Source organism: Leucoraja erinacea, chromosome 2 (assembly GCF_028641065.1).
Source record: "Leucoraja erinacea ecotype New England chromosome 2, Leri_hhj_1, whole genome shotgun sequence".
Classification (NCBI taxonomy): Eukaryota; Metazoa; Chordata; class Chondrichthyes; order Rajiformes; family Rajidae; genus Leucoraja; species Leucoraja erinaceus.
In genome coordinates this window covers 123228719-123246836 of record NC_073378.1, presented here as the reverse complement: position 1 = coordinate 123246836, position 18118 = coordinate 123228719, and the positions used below count along the sequence as shown (strand labels likewise).

At 46.1% G+C, this 18118-nt stretch overlaps 1 protein-coding gene across 1 annotated transcript in view; it reads left to right on the top strand.

Annotated features, from left to right (window-relative positions):
* The first annotated feature begins 219 nt into the window (after positions 1-219).
* The window catches only part of map3k8 (mitogen-activated protein kinase kinase kinase 8), a 43243-nt gene continuing 25344 nt past the window's right edge, over positions 220-18118 (top strand). The window contains exons 1-4 of the mRNA XM_055664987.1: positions 220-788; positions 4387-4557; positions 13384-13645; positions 13754-13860. Coding sequence (XP_055520962.1) covers positions 387-788; positions 4387-4557; positions 13384-13645; positions 13754-13860 — 942 coding nt within the window. The 5' untranslated portion in view covers positions 220-386. The remainder of the gene's footprint in view (positions 789-4386; positions 4558-13383; positions 13646-13753; positions 13861-18118) is intronic.

Sequence of the window (18118 nt, the reverse complement as noted above, 5' to 3'; positions counted from 1 at the left end):
TCTTCGGTTTAAACTAATCTGTCATTGTATCCCATGTGATCTAACCGTTCAGAGCAGGAAATGTGCTTTAAAAAAATTTGTTTAATCGTTGACGGCAGACCCCCAAAAAAGCTAGAGTAACTCAGCGGGGTCAGGCAGCATCCCTGGAGAGAAGGAATGGGTGGAGAGCCAAATATTGATGAATAACGTTGTGATATTTCCGTGCCTATCAGATCTGGGGGAATCCCTATTCTCCGCCCCCAGTTCAAGTTTTCACGTACTGAAACCAGCCTGGCAGCGCCGCCCAGTTTGACTGAGAGCCGAGGTATCCCAGCTCGTCACGAAGTACAGTCTCTCTCACTCGCCCCGGGGGGAACCACGGAGGATGGTTACAGACGCCGTGATGAATGCAGCCTCGCCGAGCCGATGGTGACCGCCACCTCCTACCGTCCCGCACAGACCCCGCGGTGCGAGAGGAGGCGATGGATTCCCTGCTGAGCGAGAGCATCGAGGAGGCGAGCTTGGAGCTGCTGCTGGAGCGGATGGGCGACATGATGGAGGCGCTGGAGGTGTTGTACCCGCTGGGGGACGGGACGGCTCTGTACGGCCACAGCGCTGAAGAGCCGCCGCCGCCACCACCAACACCACCGCCGCAGGAGAGAGACGTGGGTCGCCGGCAGCCCAGCTTGCTCGCCACCGTCACATACGGCTCGGTGGACGATTTACTCAACTTCGCCAACCAGGTCTCCAGCACTAACCATAGATTCACGCCGGACACGGACTACGAGGCAGGAGTCATACTAAATAAGGTGACGAATCTTCAAACTCCCCTTGACTCTCAGTCTGATGAAAGGTCTCGACCCATTCCTTCTCTGCCTGTCCCGCTAAGTTACTCCAGCTTTTTGTCTCTATCTTCGGTTTAAACCAGCGTCTGCGGCTCCTCCCCACGCATTCTTAACTAGAGAACATCGTTTTCAAATATGTGTTGGAAGGAACTGCAGGTGCTGGTTTACATCGAAGTTAGGCGTAACATGCTGGAGTAACTAATTTGAGGAAGGACATTCTTGCAGCTTCAGTACACCAGGTTAATTCCCGGGATGAAGGGACTGTCATATGATGAAATAATGGAGCGACTGGGCTTGTATTCACTGGAATTTAGAAGGAAGAGAAGGGATCTTATAGAAACATATGAAATGATTATAGTATTGGACAGGGTAGATGCAGGAAACATGTTCCCGATGTTGGGGGAGTCCAGAACCAGGGGCACAGTTTAAGAATCAGGGGTAGGCCGTTTAGAACTGAGATGAGGAAAAACTTTTTCACGCGAGAGCTGTGAAGTTGTGGAATTCTTTGCCTCAGAAGGCAGTGGAGGCCAATTCACTGGATGCATTCAAAAGAGAGTTGGATAGAGGTCTTAGGGCTAGAGGAATCAAGGAATATGGGGAGAAGGCAGGAACAGGGTACTGATTGTGGATGATCAGTCATGATCACATTGAATGATGGTGCTAGCTCGAAGGGCCGAATTGCCACTCTTGCACCTATTGTGTATGTGTCTATGTAACTCAGCAGGACAGGCAACATCTCTGGAGTGAAGGAATTGGTCTATCTTCATTTTCATATATTATACATTTTTATATGTTAAAGAACTGCTTACTAAGTGACCTTTAGTAACCCTTAAAGGTGGAAGTCCTAATTAAATGGTTTTTAATATAGTGTTAAATAACACTAATATAGTGTAAATATATTTTAATAAAATGCTTTCCAATGCACTTGTAGCCAACTATGTAGGAATGAACTGCAGATGCTGATTTAAACTGAACATAGACACAAAAAACTGGAGTAACTCAGCGGGTCAGACAGCATCCCTGGAGAGATGGAATGGGTGACGTTTTGGGTCGAGACCCTTCTTCAGACTGAGAGTCAGGGGAAAGGGAAACGAGAGATATAGACGGTGATGTGGGGAGATATAGAACAAATGAATGAAAGCCATATGCAAAAAAAGTAACAATAATAAAGCAGGGGGAGTCCAGAACCAGGGGTCACAGTTTAAGAATAAGGAGTAAGCCATTTAGAACAGAGATGAGGAAACACTTTTTCTCACATAGAGTGGTGAGTCTGTGGAATTCTCTGCCTCAGAGGGCGGTGGAGGTATTTTCTCTGGATGCTTTCAAGAAAGAGCTAGATAGGGCTCTTAAAAATAACGGAGTCAGGGGATATGGGGAGAAGGCAGATTGGGGATGATCAGCCATGATCACATTGAATGGCGGTGCTGGCTCGAAGGGCCGAATGGCCTCCTGCACCTATTGCCTATTGTCTATTGTCAAACAGGCCATCGTTAGCTGTGGGCTGGGTGAAAACGAGTTACAGACAATGAGGCTCAACAAGACGACTTTGAAGCTGGTACGGGGGGGGGGGGGGGGGGGGGGGGGGGGGGGGGGGGGGTAACGGAGAGAGGTGGGGATGCAAGGGTTACTTGAAGTTAGAGAAATCAATATTGATACCACTGGGTTGTAAGCTGCCCAAGCAAAATTGCACAAGCCAAGTACGCATTTTTTGAAGGGTGGTTATTATTGTGACATGGTGGCAACTTTGCACAGATGGCTAAATCACCCAGATGATCTGTTTTCTAAATCAGTAGTTTCAGCCCATGTGGTAGTTTGGTTGTAGTTTAGTACATTTAGTTTAGATATGTTCTCACGGGGATTATTTGTTTTCATGGGGAAATTCCTTGCACTAATGCTGACAGTACTCTAGGGGCTTTCACCTCCATCTGAAGAGTTTCAGTTTAGTTTATTGTCATATTGACCAGGGTGCAGTGAAAAGCCTTTGTTGCCTGCCAACCAGTCGGCAGAAAAATAACAGAAGACACACACAAAAACTGGAGTAACTCAGCAGATCAGGCAGAATCTCTGGAGAAAAGGAATAGGTGACGTTTTGGGTCAAGACCCTTCTTCAGATTCCAATTCCGACTCTGGTTCAAGTCGTCCAAGTTTGGACCCAACCCGGATTACAGATACCACTCCCTATAGTAGAAAGACAGTACATGATTACAATCATGCCATCCACAGCAAAGATCCTATAGCGGAGCAATATAGACCACTCCTGCTAAATGCAATGGGCTGACATGTAGTATGCAATGGAGCGGAACGTGGGCCTTTTTATCATCCATTGCAGTAACCCGACCCGAACCGACCCGACTCGCAGTGTAATCAATGTTGCGGGGGAACAGTCTGTGTTAATAAATTATCATTCTGAAAATGAGGAGAAGATTTTTTTACCAAATAACTTTTATTTTTACGAGGATGTTTCCATAACCAGCTTCCGTCTCCGCACTAGTATCTTTACTCCACTATGGGATCTTTGGTGCGGAGACGGAAGCCGGTTACAGAAATGGGGCCTAAAGTTACCCATGAATCTGCCCATGACCGTACTACGTCTTTTTCATCGAGTGATCTATCTTGCTTGCTATAGGATCTTTGATCCACAGTGCACATGATAATGAGAATAATGTGAATAACGTTTGGTGCAAGATAAAGTCCATTAAAGATAGTCCGATGGCCTCCAATGAGGTAGACAGTTGGCGCTGAGTTACTCCAGCATTTTGTATCTATCTTCGAGGTAGATAGTAGTTCAGACTGCTTGCTCTCTAGTTGTTGTAGGGTGGCCTGCTAACAGCTGGGAAGAAACTGTCCCTGAATCCGGAGGTGTGCATTTTCACATTTCTCCACCTTTTGTCCGATGGGAGAGGGGGGACAGAGTCATACAGCTCAGAAGCCGGCCGTTCGGCCCAACCCTATCCTTGCCGCCCATCAAGTACTATTCTAGCCATGGCAATTCAAGTGTTGGCCTGGATATTAATTAGATATTGTGAGATGCTTTGTCTCATCTCGAGAATGGCATCTCTACTAGCAGATCATTGCTCTATCAAACACTGTCACTGTTTCAGAGACAAGAGAAAATATTTTGTGTCGTAAAGTAATTTTGAATACATTCTAAACCCACTGATGTGCTAATGAATAGTGAATGCATTGTATCCATTTAATAATGGGATTGACACAAAAAGCTGGAGTAACTCAGTGGGACAGGCAGCATCTATGGAGGGAAGGAATGGGTGACGTGTCAGGTCGAGACCCTTCTTCAGACATTAAGTAATGGGTTGTTGACATTAAGCTGAATTATTTTTCTTAGTGTCCTTTTTTGATTGTTATCAAAATAAACAAAGATGTGCATTTGTATGTTATTTTAATTAACATCCCTTTCATGTAAAAGTCTTTAACAATGGAAGCACAATCAGTGTAGCAAAGTGAGGAACTCTGCAGCTGATTTTTTCACACAGCACGTTCTCACTAATAGCAAAATGAGAATGGCCATCTGCAGTGTTGACTTATCTGTTCTTCTGTTGAACAGAGTGATATAAATATCAACAATGGACATTATGGAGTCAACGCCGAATTTTCCTTGTTTCCTTGGAAATTTGCCCATAGAAATATCGGGCCTGGCTACATTCCTCGAGGTACTTTTGGAAAGTGCCACCTTGCACAGGATAAGACGACAAAAAAACGAATGGCGTGCAAACTGGTAAGTAGCGCACATCTTCGTTTACGGAAATGCACTTACTTAAAAAAATGTAACTTTTGAAAACACTAAGTATTTATACAAACCACAATAGTATGGCGCAGCGGTAGAGTTGCTGCCGTACAGCGCCAGAGGCGCGGGTTCGATCCCGACTACGGGTACTGTCTGTATGGAGTTTGTACATTCTTCCCATGACCGCGTGGGTTTTCTACAAGATCTTTTGTTTTCTCCCACACTCCAAAGACGTACAGGTTTGTAGATTAATTGGCTTGGAATACATGTAAATTGTCCCCAGTGTGTGTAGGGTAGTGTTAATGTGGGGATCGCTGGTCGGTGCGGACTCGGTGGGCCGAAGGGCCTGTTTCTGCGCTGTATCTCTAAACTAAACTGGACTAAACTAAACTAGTGCACAAGTAAATTGATAATTTATGGCCAATTCAACTTTGCTCAGTCTCAACATCAGTAAGAATATCATAGAAAATAGGTGCAGGAGGAGGCCATTCGGCCCACATAGAAACAAAGAAATTAGGTGCAGGAGTAGGCCATTCGGCCCTTCGAGCCTGCACCGCCATTCAATATGATCATGGCTGATCATCCAACTCAGTATCTCGTACCTGCCTTCTCTCCATACCCCCTGACCCCCTTAGCCACAAGGCCACATCTAACTCCCTCTTAAATATAGCCAATTAACTGGCCTCAACTACCCTCTGTGGCAGAGAGTTCCAGAGGTTCACCACTCTCTGTGTGAAAAAAGTTCTTCTCATCTCGGTTTTAAAGGATTTCCCCCTTATCCTTAAGCTGTGACCCCTTTTCCTGGACTTCCCTAACATCGGGAACCATCTTCCTGCATCTAGCCTGTCCAACCCCTTAAGAATTTTGTAAGTTTCTATAAGTTCCATCGAGCCAGCACCGCATGATATCATTGTTCTATCTGGGACATATGACAATAAAACACTCTGGACATCATCTGTTCAGCTCATCATCATATCTCACAATCCCTCTTCTTGGTAAAAAGAAACAAGTGGGATTCTCCTAAATCATTTGTGTTGTTCATTTTAGTCGCCTGTTCCTGGAATTTGCATCATGGCTCTTTGTGTAGAAATAATTCCATGTGACTTCCCTTTGTTCCTCTTTACTGTTGCATTTAAATGTGAACCCTCTCGCCAGGGTTAACATTCAGCCTGTGTCAGATTTTGTTCATTCTCTTCATAATCTTTAAAGTTGCAATACGTTTGAAAGCTATTTGGCATCAAAGAAGCTTTTGCGGAAGGTCTGCCTGCGTTCCTCTCAGGCTTCTGACATTTGTGTGCACCCGCAATCCAATACATCAGGCACAAACGTATTAAAGTCACCCTGTGTTCCTGTTTGATTCGGTGAAGGAATACAGAAGTGTTTCTTACAAAGTGGCCCCGCTCTCTATTTTCTATAGTTTATAAACTCTTATTAACCTCCTCTTGAAGTATTACATAATTCATACAGGGCTCAAATGGGAGGGATACAGGGAGGACGTCTCCTTGAATGAGAGGTTTACAACCAGGAAATAGTCTAAGATCAAGGGGTAAGCCATTTAAGACTGGCGCAAGGAGAAATAGTTTCATGCAGAGCATGATGCAAAGGTAAAATTCGCTACCCCAAAGACTCAATGCATTCAGTTCATTTAAAACCGAGATTTATACATTTCTGGGAATCGAGGGTTAGAGTGACAGAATCAGAGCTATACAACATAAAACGGTACAGCACAAGAACAGGGGCAGCACAGTGGTAGAGTTGCTGCTTTACAGTGCCAGAGACCTGGGTTCCATCCTGACTATGGCTGTACGGAGTTTGTACGTTCTCCGAGTGCTCCGGTTCCACATCCCAAGGACATGCAAGTTTGTAGGTTAAATGTCTTCTTTAAATTGTCCCAAATGTATAAGATAGCACCAGTTGTACTAATAAACTTGGACAAGTGATTGCAAGTTGGTGTGGACTCGGTGGGCCGAAGGGCCTGTTTCCTCGTTGTATCTCTAAACATGCCCTTCACCTCACAATGTCTGTGCCAAAACATGATGCAAGAACACATACACGATACAGAGGCAGAAACAAAATGGAAACATGCCCTTCAGCCTAGCTTGTCCACGTCGAGAATGGTCACAAAATGTTGGAGTAACTCAGCGGGTCAGACAGCATCTCTGGAGATGAATGTTTGTTTTAGTTTTTTTAGAGTAAGTCTGAAGAAGGGTCTCGACCCATAGCATCACCCATTCCTTCTCTCCAGAGATGTTGCCTGCCCCGCTGAGTTACTCCAGCATTTTGTGTCCGGTATCTCTGGAGAAAAGGGATAGGTGACGTTTTGGGTCGTGACCCTTCTTTTTTGTCCATGTCGAGACTACGTTGGCATTCTGAGCTATTCCTTTTGCCAGCATTTGATCCATATTCCTGTAAATGTTTCCGGCCTGATGATAGGAATACCACAAAATGACAGAGCATCAGCTGTTGTTGAATTTTGGAGTAGGTACTGCGACTCAAAGGCCTACTACTCCTAATTCTTGTGTATTTATATTATAAAACCTATCTGAAGATCGGTGGCTCAGCACTTCAACTCCCCCTCTTATTCCGAGTCTGACCTTTCTGTCCTCGGCCTCCTCCATGGCCAGAGTGAGGACCACCGCAAATTGGAGGAGCAGCGCCTCGTATTTCGCTTGGGCAGTCTGCACCCCAGCGGTATGAACATTGACTTCTCTAATTTCAGGTAGTTCCTGGTTTCTCCTCCCCATATCAGCTCTCCCTCAGCCCACTGGCTCCACCTCTTCCTTTCTTCTTCCCGCCCCCCACCCTCACATCAGTCTGAAGAAGGGTTTCGGTCCGAAACGTCGCCTATTTCCTTCACTCCATAAATGCTGCCTCACCCGCTGAGTTTCTCCAGCATTTTTGTCTACCTTCCAGCATCTGCAGTTCTTTCTTAAACCTGAAGACCGAAATGTTGAGTTTAGTTTAGTTTAGTTTAGTTTAGAGATACAGCGTGGAAACATGCCCTTCTGATCACCGTGTCCGTGCCGACCAGCGATCCACACACATTAACACTATCCTACACACTAGGGACAATTTACATTTATACCAAGCCAATTAACCTACAAACCTATACGTCTTTGGAGTGTGGGAGGAAACCGGGGATAACCCACGCAGGTCACGGGAAGAATGTACTAACTCCGTACAGACAGTATCCCTATTCAGGATCGATTCTGGGTCTCTGGAACTGTAAGGCAGCAACTCTACCGCTGCACCACTGTGCCGCCCTATACCAAAGTGTGTTATATACCGTTAAACCACCTGTGACCTGTAGGATATCATACACAATACACAAAACAATTTATTTGTCACTTGAACCTCATAGAGGCTCAAATGAAATGTTGTTTCTACAGCCATACACACAAGAAAAAAAGACCCAAGACACAACACAATTTACGCAGACATCCATCACAGCGCATCTCCTCCTCGCTGTGATGGAAGGCAAAAAAACCTATCTCTCCCCTGCACTCCCCATTCCCCTCCCAATGTCAGAGTCAAAGCCCCCGGCGGGCGATGGCAATTGTCCCGCGGCCATTTAACGCCGCGCCGGGTAATGCAAGGCCGCGCTCCGGGTCTTGTTGTTGGAGCCTCCGGTGGGCGCTAGCAAAGTCCCGCAGCCGTTGAAGCCGCGCCGGGTGATGTTACGCCCTGCTCCAGGTACTCCTCGACCCCGCGACTCGGGCAGGTGAAGTCGCCGTTTCGGAAGTCCCGAAAAGCGGTCTCCCAGCAGGGACCCGCGGGCTCCCAGTATTACTGTCCACCAGACCTGCGGTTGGAGCCTCCGAATCTCCGGGGGTCGGGCCACAGCAGCGCGCCACCACAGCTCCACCCGCTCCGAACTCGGCCAGCTCCATGATGGTGAGTAGGTCCGCAGCTCCGCGACTGGAGCCCCAGGTCGTTCCTGCGGAGGCCGCTACACGTTGCAGCCCCAACGACAACGGAGACCCGACAGGGAAAAGGTCGGGTTCTCCGTGCAGGGGATAGATTTTAAAAGTTTCCCCCCCCCACACACACACACACACACACATCCCCATCAAAAAAATAAATAAAAACTACATTAAAACGGGACAAAAAATAACAAAAAGACAGACGGACTGCAGGGGCCGTTGCGACGTGAGTCGCGCCGCCCACCGGAATCATCCAGGATAACTGTACAGTGCGAATTACCTACGCATACTTGCAGTAGAGTATTCACTTCCTGCGCACTCGGGGCACATTACTGCGGCCAATTAACCTACCAATCTTTGGGATGTGGGAGGAAACCGGAGCACGTGGATGAAACCCATGTGATCAGAGGAAGAACGTGCAAACTCCATACCCGAGACCAGGATCAAACCGGGTCTCTGGCGCTGTAATGGGCCTGACCCACTTATGCGACTGCTGGAGACTATGTGGTCGTCACATGGTCGCCACATGTTCGCGGGTGGTTGCCGGGGAGTCGCCTTCATGGTCGTGAGGAGTTCCCACGTTCTGGGAACTAGGCGTGGCCTCATTATGGTCGCCGCGAATTTTGCAACATGTTGAAAAATTAGCGGCGACTAGAATGAAGCCGCCATGGCGAGTAGCGAGAATTCTCGAGCCGTAGTTGGGTCGCAAGGAGGTCCTAGTGGTTTGCCAGGAGGTCAAAGGTTCTCGTAGGTTGTAGCCGGTGCTGACCAGTGAATTTCATTGGCTCATTGGGGGGAAAAAAACGGTAAACAGTAGTTTTCAGAACCAAGGATAACCAACCGGTAATGTTAAATGTCCGCCGAACTTCACAGCCGTGTATCTCTGGCTTCTTAAAAGTTGTCTCCACTCCTTCTCCCTCCTTCTCCCCCCTCTCCCCCCCTCTTTTAAAGGACTTACCGTACACTGTGCTTTCACCGTCTTAATTACAGCGCCAACCTTCCTGTTCATCGCGGTGTGTGTCTGTATCACATTGGCTTTGCACCGTGTGAATTTCACTCAGACAGCGCTCCCCCCGCTTGCCCTGTCCCCTGCCTGCATAACGGGCTGGTGAAGGAAGCGATGTGTGTGTGTTCCAACATGACAGTCGCCTGAAAAATCACCTAAGTGGGACAGGCCCATAAGGCAGTAGCTCCACTAGCCATGCCTCTGTACTGTGTGTGATTATGGTGCTGGCGAGGTGTTGATAGAGGCCAGGACACCGCATATTTTTTGGGACGTCATTTAGTAACTTGGTTTAGTAACTTAATAATAATAATAATACATTTTATTTATGGGCGCCTTTCAAGAGTCTCAAGGACACCTTACAAAAATTTAGCAGGTAGAGGAAAAACATGTAAGGGGAATGAAATAAATAGTAGAGACATGACTAGTACACAAAGTAAAGACAGAATTCAATTCAAAACACAATATGAGGCAATTAATGCACAGATGAAACTTGTCAGTTTCTTTGTTGAACTAAATTAAGGCGCAGTGTGGAAACAGGCTCTTCGGCCCAACTTTCCCACGCTGGCCAACATATCCCAGCTGCACTAGGGTCTCCTGCCTGCATGTGGCCCATATCCCTCTTAACCAATCCTATCCATGTACCTGTCCATATAGAGTCACAGAGTGATACAGCATGGAACCAAGCCCTTTGGCCCAACTTGCCCAATCCGGCCAACATGTCCCAGCTACACTAGTCCCACCTCCCCGTGCTTGGCCCATATCCCTTCAAACCTGTCCTATCCATGTACCTGTCTAATTGTTTCTTAAATGCTGGGAGAGTCCCAGCCTCAACTACCTCCTCTGGCAGCTCATTCCATACACCCACCACCCTTTGTGTGAAAAAGTTACCCCTCAGATTCCATTTAAATTGCTTCCCCTTCACCTTAAACCTAGGTTTATTCAAATCGTTTGCTATGTCGCTCTTCCAGGGAGATGCTAAATGCTTTTCGTTGTCTCTGTACTGTACACTGACAATGACAATTAAAATTGAATCTGAATCTGAATCTGAATCTGAGGTTCTCTAGTCCTCGACTCACCTACTCTGGGCAAGAGACTCTGTGCATCTACCCAATCTGTTCCTCTTATTAGGGATATGTAGGAAGGAACTGCAGATGCTGGTTTTAACCAGATAGACACAGAAAACTGAAGTAACTCAGCGTGTCAGACAGCATCTCTGGAGAAAAGGAATTCGTGGGAGATTGTGTCTCATGAATTTGATTGAGCTTTTTGAAGTAGTAACATGAAGATTGAGGACAGGACCATAGAAATCGTCTCCATGGACTTCAGCAAGGTCTTTGATAAAGTTCCGTGTAGTAGGCTGCTCTGGGAGGTGAGATGAGATCTCATGATCCAGGAAGAACTAAAGGGCCAGTTCCACTTCGGCGACATTTTCGGCGACAGCCTAAAAAGAGGTTGTCGGGGCGTGACGTGACGTGGCGTGACGCATGTAGTGACGCGCGGTGACACTGACGTTAAATAAACAATTTATTTCTTAAAGTTATTGGTCCTTAGATGTATTGTAGATACGTTCATTTCCAGTGTGATTATTATACTTCGTTGTAACCTTCTTGTGTTGTGAAGGCGGGAGACGGGGAGTGTCGTAGCTTGACGTGTCGGTGACGCGGAGTGTCGTACAACTTGACGGTTTTTAGGGCAACTACAGGCGTCAGTCGCTGACGTTTGCAGTCGCCGAAAAAATGGCAAAGTGGAACAGGCCCTTAACTAACTCCTAGTAGGAACCAGATTGTGATAGTGGAAGTTTGTTTTTCACACTCGAAATCTGTCTCTCAGGGAGATTGGTGCTGGGCCCAATGCTGTTCGATACTTACAGTATATCAATGATTTGGATGAGAATGTACAAAGCATGATTAGTAAATGTGCAGCGGACACTAAAGGTAGGTGGTATTGTAGACAAAGAAGATGGCTAACAGAAATTGCAATGTGACTTGACCAGCTGGGCAAGGGTGGGCGAAGAATAGCTAATGGATAGCTAATTCAGATAAATGTGAGGTGTTCCATTTTGGGAAGTTGAATCAGAGTTGAACAATCACAGTGAACGGTTGGGCTCTGGGAAGTACTGTAAAGGGGTTTATGAGTACTAATGCATAGTTCCCTGAATGTGGTCTTGTTGGTTGGTAATGGTGGAGAGGAAGGCTTTTTAGCATGCTGGCTGGCTTTCGTCAGTCAGAGAATCGACTACAGGAGTCTGGGCATTATATTACAGGTGTACAAGGTTAACATGGCCTCATTTCGAGTATTGTGCTCATCTTTGGTCGCGCTGCGGTAGGAAAGATGCCATTAAGCTGGAATGGGTGTAGAGAAGATTTACAAGGATGTTGCCAGGACTTGAGGGCCTGAGCTATAGATAGGAACAGATTGGGCAGGCCAGGACTTTATTCCATGGCATGTAGGAAACTGACGGGTGATCCGATAGAGTTGTATAAGGTCATGAGGAGAATAGATAGGGTGAATTCACAGTCTTTTTCACAGAGTAGGGGGCATGAACTACAGGGTACAGGTTTAAAGTGAGAGGATGTTTTCACACAGAGGGCAATGCGTGTATGGAATGAGCTGTCAGATGAGTCAGGCACTCCTTACGGGTTAAGCAGAGGTTCACTTGCACCATCTACTGTATCTATTGTTCAAGGTGTGGACTCTTACGCATAGGTGAGACCAAACGTAGATTGGGCGATCATTTCGCTGAACACCTTCGCTCAGTCCACCAGGACCTACCTGATCTCCCGGTTGCCAAACACTTTAATTCCCCTTCTCATTCCCACACTGACCTTTCTGTCCTGGGCCTCCTCCCTTGTCAGAGTGAGGCCAAACGCAAATTGGAGGAACAGCACCTCATATTTTGCTTGAGCAGCTTACACCCCAGTGGTATGAATGTAGATTTCTCTAACTTCAAGTAACCCCTGCATCCCCTCTCTCTCCATCCGTCCCCCACCCAATTCTTACCAATTTCAGTCACCTTGTTGGGTCTCATTGTCTGTAACCCGTTTTCATCTAGCCCACAGCTAACAATGGCCTATGTCATTTATCATTGTTACGTTCGTGCATATCTTTCATTCATTTGTTCTATATCTCTCTACATCACCATCTATATCTCTCGTTTCACTTTCCCCTGACTCTCAGTCTGAAGAAGAGTCTCGCCCCGAAACGTCACCCACTCATTATTTTTCCAGTGATGCTGTCTGACCCACTGAGTGACTCCAGCATTTTGTGTCTGTCTTGAGAAGGTGAAGTAGTTGAGGCAGGTACAATAAAAACAAAATACATTTGGACAGGTAGGCATATGGATGGGAAAGGTTTAGATGGATATGGGCCAAACCCAGGCAAAAGGGACTAGTTTTGATGAAGGAGCACCTTGGTTGGCCTGGACTAGTTGGGCTGAAGAACGTGTTTCTGTGCTGTACGACACTATGAAATTCTTAAGGGGTTGGACAGGCTAGATTGTCCCTGATGTTGGGGAAGTCCAGGACAAGGGATCACAATTTAAGGATAAAGGGGAAATCCTTTAGGACCGAGATGAGAAAAACATTTTTCACACAGAGAGTGGTGAATCTGTGGAACTCTCTGCCACAGAAGGTAGTTGAGGCCAGTTCATTGGCTATATTTAAGAGGGAGTTAGATGTGACCCTTGTGGCTAAAGGGATCAGGGGGTATGGAGAGAAGGCAGGTACAGGATACTGAGTTGGATGATCAGCCATGATCATATTGAATGGCGGTGCAGGCTCGAAGGGCCGAATGGCCTACTCCTGCACCTATTTTCTCTGTTTCTATGAATCTTACACGTGCAAATCTAATTTCATGAATTATATGATGCGTTCTCTTTTCAATTCAAAGATACCAGTGGAATACTTTAAGCCTGCCGACATTAAAATTCAAGCACGATTCCGTCACGAGAACATTGCAGAATTGTACGGTGCCTTACTCTGGAACAAGACCATACACCTCTTCATGGAAGCTGGAGAGGGAGGCTCGGTCTTGGAAAAATTGGAAAGCTGTGGGCCAATGAAGGAATACGAAATCATATGGTTGACCAAGCATGTCCTCAAAGCCCTTGACTTCCTGCATTCCAAAAAAGTCATTCATCATGACATTAAACGTAAGCCTTTCATTTAATTACGATTTTTTGAATAGCGGCAAATCTTTAAAGCTGTTGGTCCATGAAAGGAATGATGGAATGATCTCCAGTTTGGCCATTTTCTCACAGCCAGCAACATAGTTCTCATGTCAACGAAGGCAGTGCTGGTAGATTTTGGACTCACTATCCAGATGACCGAGGAAATCTACATTCCCAAGGACATTCGAGGGACAGAGGTGAGAATGTTTTGTTTAGTTTAGTTTAGTTTAGTTTAGTTTAGAGATACATTCTGAAGCTAAAACTTGAATTGTGTAAACCATGTTTCTATCATGTTTCAAATTGGATGACAGTTTTGATGTGCTCCCTGTATATATTGATGGAAAAAATAATCCATGTCCATATATTCAGATAATTTACCTAGTATGGAGGAACAGCACCTCATATTCCCAAATCACGTTGCACTTATGTGCAATGACAATAAAATATATGATTATATTTCGCTTGGGCACCTTACACCCTAGCGGTATGAATATTAACTTCAAGTAACCCTTGCTTTCCCCCTCTCTCCATCCCTCCCCTTTCCCAGTTCTCCGACCAGTCTGACAGTCCCCGGTTACATTTTATCTCTGTTCACCTTCTCCTGACTAACAATTATCTATTCTACATGCTCCTTGGGTCTTCATCTCTTTTGATGTCTCGTTTTCACACTTTACCCTTCCTTATCCCTGTCTCTCCCTCTTCCCCAGACTCTCAGTCTGAAGAAGGATCTCAGTCTGAAGACCCGAAACGTCACCCATTCCTTCTCTCCAGCGATCAATCAATCAATCAATCAAATACTTTATTGTCATTCAAAAATACACCAACAAATGCAAGTCTGAACGAAATTTCGTTGCATCTGGCTCACCGTGCAACATAAAATAACAAAAGGATAAAAAGATAAAATAGATAATAGTGGCGGCACATTATATGGAATTCAAGAGTCTGATGGCTTGGGGGAAGAAGCTGGTGCAAAGCCTGGCCGTTCTGCTCCTTATACTGCAATACCTTTTGCCCAAGGGCAGCAGATGCTGCCTGTCCTGCTGAGTTACTCCAGCATTTTGTGTCCCTCGTCGGGTAAACTAGCATCTGCAAGGTTTCGGCCTGAAACGTTGCCTATTTCCTTCGTTCCATAGATGCTGCTGCACCCGCTGAGTTTCTCCAGTTTTTTTGTGTACCTAGCATCTGCACTTCCTTCCTACACAATATTGTTTTCTACTTCTTTGCAAACTGCAACTGTAAACTGGCAGCAGTGTTTCTCATAAAGAAACTGTAGCAGAACCAACAGATTTGTTATTTTGTTTTTGCTTCAGATTGGAGGTTTCAATTCCTTTTAGAGGTTTCTGATTTTAAAAATAATCCGGCACGCTGGCACAGCTGGTAGAGCCGCTGCAACACAGCACCAGAGACCTGGGATTGATCCTGAACTCGGGTGCTGTCTGTGTGGAGTTTGCACGTTCTCCCTGTGACCGGGTGGGTTTCGTCTATGTGCTCCGGTTTCCTCCCAAAGACATGGGAGTTTGTAGGTTAACTGCCCTCTGTAAATTGCCCCTAGTGTGTATGGAGAGGATGAGAAAATGTATCTGACAGAAGCAGTATGAGTGGGTGATCGATGGTTGACGAGTACTCGGTGGGCCGATGGGCCTATTTCTATGTAGTGTCTCTAACGGAAATAAACCAATTTGGTGGTACACTGCTTTAACAATTTGAAGCGTTTGTATCTCTGATAATGTGTTTTTATAATAGTGAGACATGTTTACTGAGATATTGCAACAGAATCTCTCCATCTTTGGTGGCTGCTTTATGTTTGAATAAACCATTCCATGCTTGGAAACACATCTAAATTGTGGTTTGTGATGGAGATGGCTGAGAACAGGAAGTGCTAGAGAGGGGAGAAAAAAAAAGCAAAACTACTGGAGGAACTGCAGGTCAGTGGTAAAGAAAATGTGGGCTGCCACAAGGCTCGTTGCTGGAACCCCAGTTATTTACATTATACACTAACGATTTAGACAAAGGAATTAAATGTAGCATCTCCAAGTTCGCGGACGACACAACGCTCGGTGGCAGTGTGAGCTGCGAGGAGGATGCTATGAGGCTGCAGGGTGACTTGGATAGGTTGAGTGGATGGGCAGATGCATGGCAGATGCGGTATAACGTGGATAAATGTGAGGTTTGATGGCAAGAACAGGAAGGTAGATTAATATCTGAATGGTGTCAGATTAGGAAAAGGAGGGAGATCATTTGAGTATTGGAGGTCTTTCCGCAGTTGTACAGGGCCTCTTAGGGCTAACGGAATCAAGGGATATGGGGAATAAGCAGGAATGGGGTACTGATTCTAGTTGATCAGCCATGATCATATTGAATGGCGGTGCTGGCTCGAGGGGCCGAATGGCCTACTCCTGCACCTATTTTCTATGTTTCTAAAATGTTAAAACACACCACAAAGATTAGGCAAGGCAATCTTTATTTAAGAGCGTCAAATGCAGCGATCGCTGGGAACAGTCTAGCAGATTGCTCAGTGAACAAAGATCCATCTGGCCCTTAGCGGCAGAATCTCCCATTGATGTGTTGTTTACTGCTGCACCCACTTAAGCATTTTTTCCCTTCTTCAGAATGGTCTTATAACAATTACAAATCATGCACCTCCAAAAGACAGATTAATAAACATAGCTCAGCCCCGCCGCCATTGCAGATAAACAGATGTACTGTCACCCTTTCAACCTCATTTTATTGTTTTACGATTGTCATTTGTCCTTCTCGGTCAGTCAGCATCCATAGAGTGAAATGGACGGACCATTTCAAGTCGTAGCGTTCCGACATGGCATGACCCCAATTTTAAGATGCTGAAGATACCAGCATCTGCAGTCTCATGTGTCTCCAGAGTTCAGAGAGGGCCTGGTGAAGGGTCCCGCCCCGAACCGTCACCCATTCCTTCTCCCAGAGATGCTGCCTGTCCCGCTGAGTTAAGGGCCTGTCTCACTTGGGCGCCATTCGCACGTCACGCAGGTGGCGAGTGAGGATTTTGAGAGTCCCAAAACCCTGGGGCGCCCCGCACGCTACCGCACATTACTGCCTACGCCACTACATCTCACCACGCGCCATGTGCTGGTAACGCACCCGTCACGACTTGTGCGTCATGACGCGTAAATGATGTCACGTAAATGACGTGTAAATAACGCCCAAGTGGGACAGGCCCTTTACTCCAGCATTTTACGTCTCTCTTCTGGTGAAGCCAAATAGAGAAGGTGTAGAACAAATTATTAGAACAGCAGAATATTTGAATTCAAATACCCCTATTTTCCGGCAAACATTTGTACCAAATAATCCTGTTATGTGATTTGTAGCAATGTTTGTTTTCTGCAAATGTGTTCCAACAGATTATTGCAATCTAAAATTAGATAAGACATAAAGATTTAGAGAAAAGTAAAGAAACGGATCTGGGCAAAAAGGCATGATAGCATATAAAACAAGATACAGTATGTGTTTGTGAAGATAGACACAAAATGCTGGAGTAACTCAGCGGGACAGGCAGCATCTCCGGAGAGAAGGAATGGGTGATGTTCCGGGTTGAGACCCTTCTTCAGATTGCGAGTCAGGGGAAAAATATTGAATCTCAAAAGTATCAAGGTTCCGGAATATTTTGAATTCCCTATCATAGAGAATTGTGGAGACTCAACATAGACCATAGAACAGCAGAGCAGGGTCATCGGCCCACAGCCGGTGCCACATATGATGCTAAAACCATCTCTTATTACCCTATGTTTGATCCATCCCTCCGTCCCTGCATATCCGTTCCAAATGCATATCCATATTGCTATCCAAAAATAAACTTTATTCAATTGTATCTGCCTGAACTCGACCACCGAATTTTCAAGACTGGCAGTACAATTTTTTTTTTTTTTTTTTTACCAGGCAAAATTTCTCACCATCCACTCTGTGCCCCCTGTCCAAGATATTGCCCATGTTTACACAGTGCATCCATCTGACATTTTCATTTCCAAAAAAAAAACACGTTGCCACTTTCACACTTAACGCAGGGTAAAGATATCGGCAATCTAAACGGCCCCCGCAGGGGTCCGACCTGCGGCCCGTAACCAGAACCAGAAATCATCCGGCCCACAGGCGTATTATTATTCCCGTAGTTATCCGGTCAGCCGACTTCCATCATCTCCGGTACCTCCCGAGGCCGCGACACCCAGGCGCAGTGACGCAAGGACCCCTGCGCTGCCGGCCACAATGGTGGAGCTGCTGAGCGCTGAGCAGAGGCGAGCTCTGGCTGTACCGCATCCTGCGCAAAGCCGCCGGCACGGCCGCGCACCTTCTGTGTCTGGGCTTCACTGTCGGGATCAGGGTCGTCAATAGGCCGTGGATGAGTGAGTGAGAGTATTTGAACCACCACCTTCAAGACAGAGCCAAGGCAATAGTCCGTAGGTACGAAATGTTCGTGAGTGCCCGTAA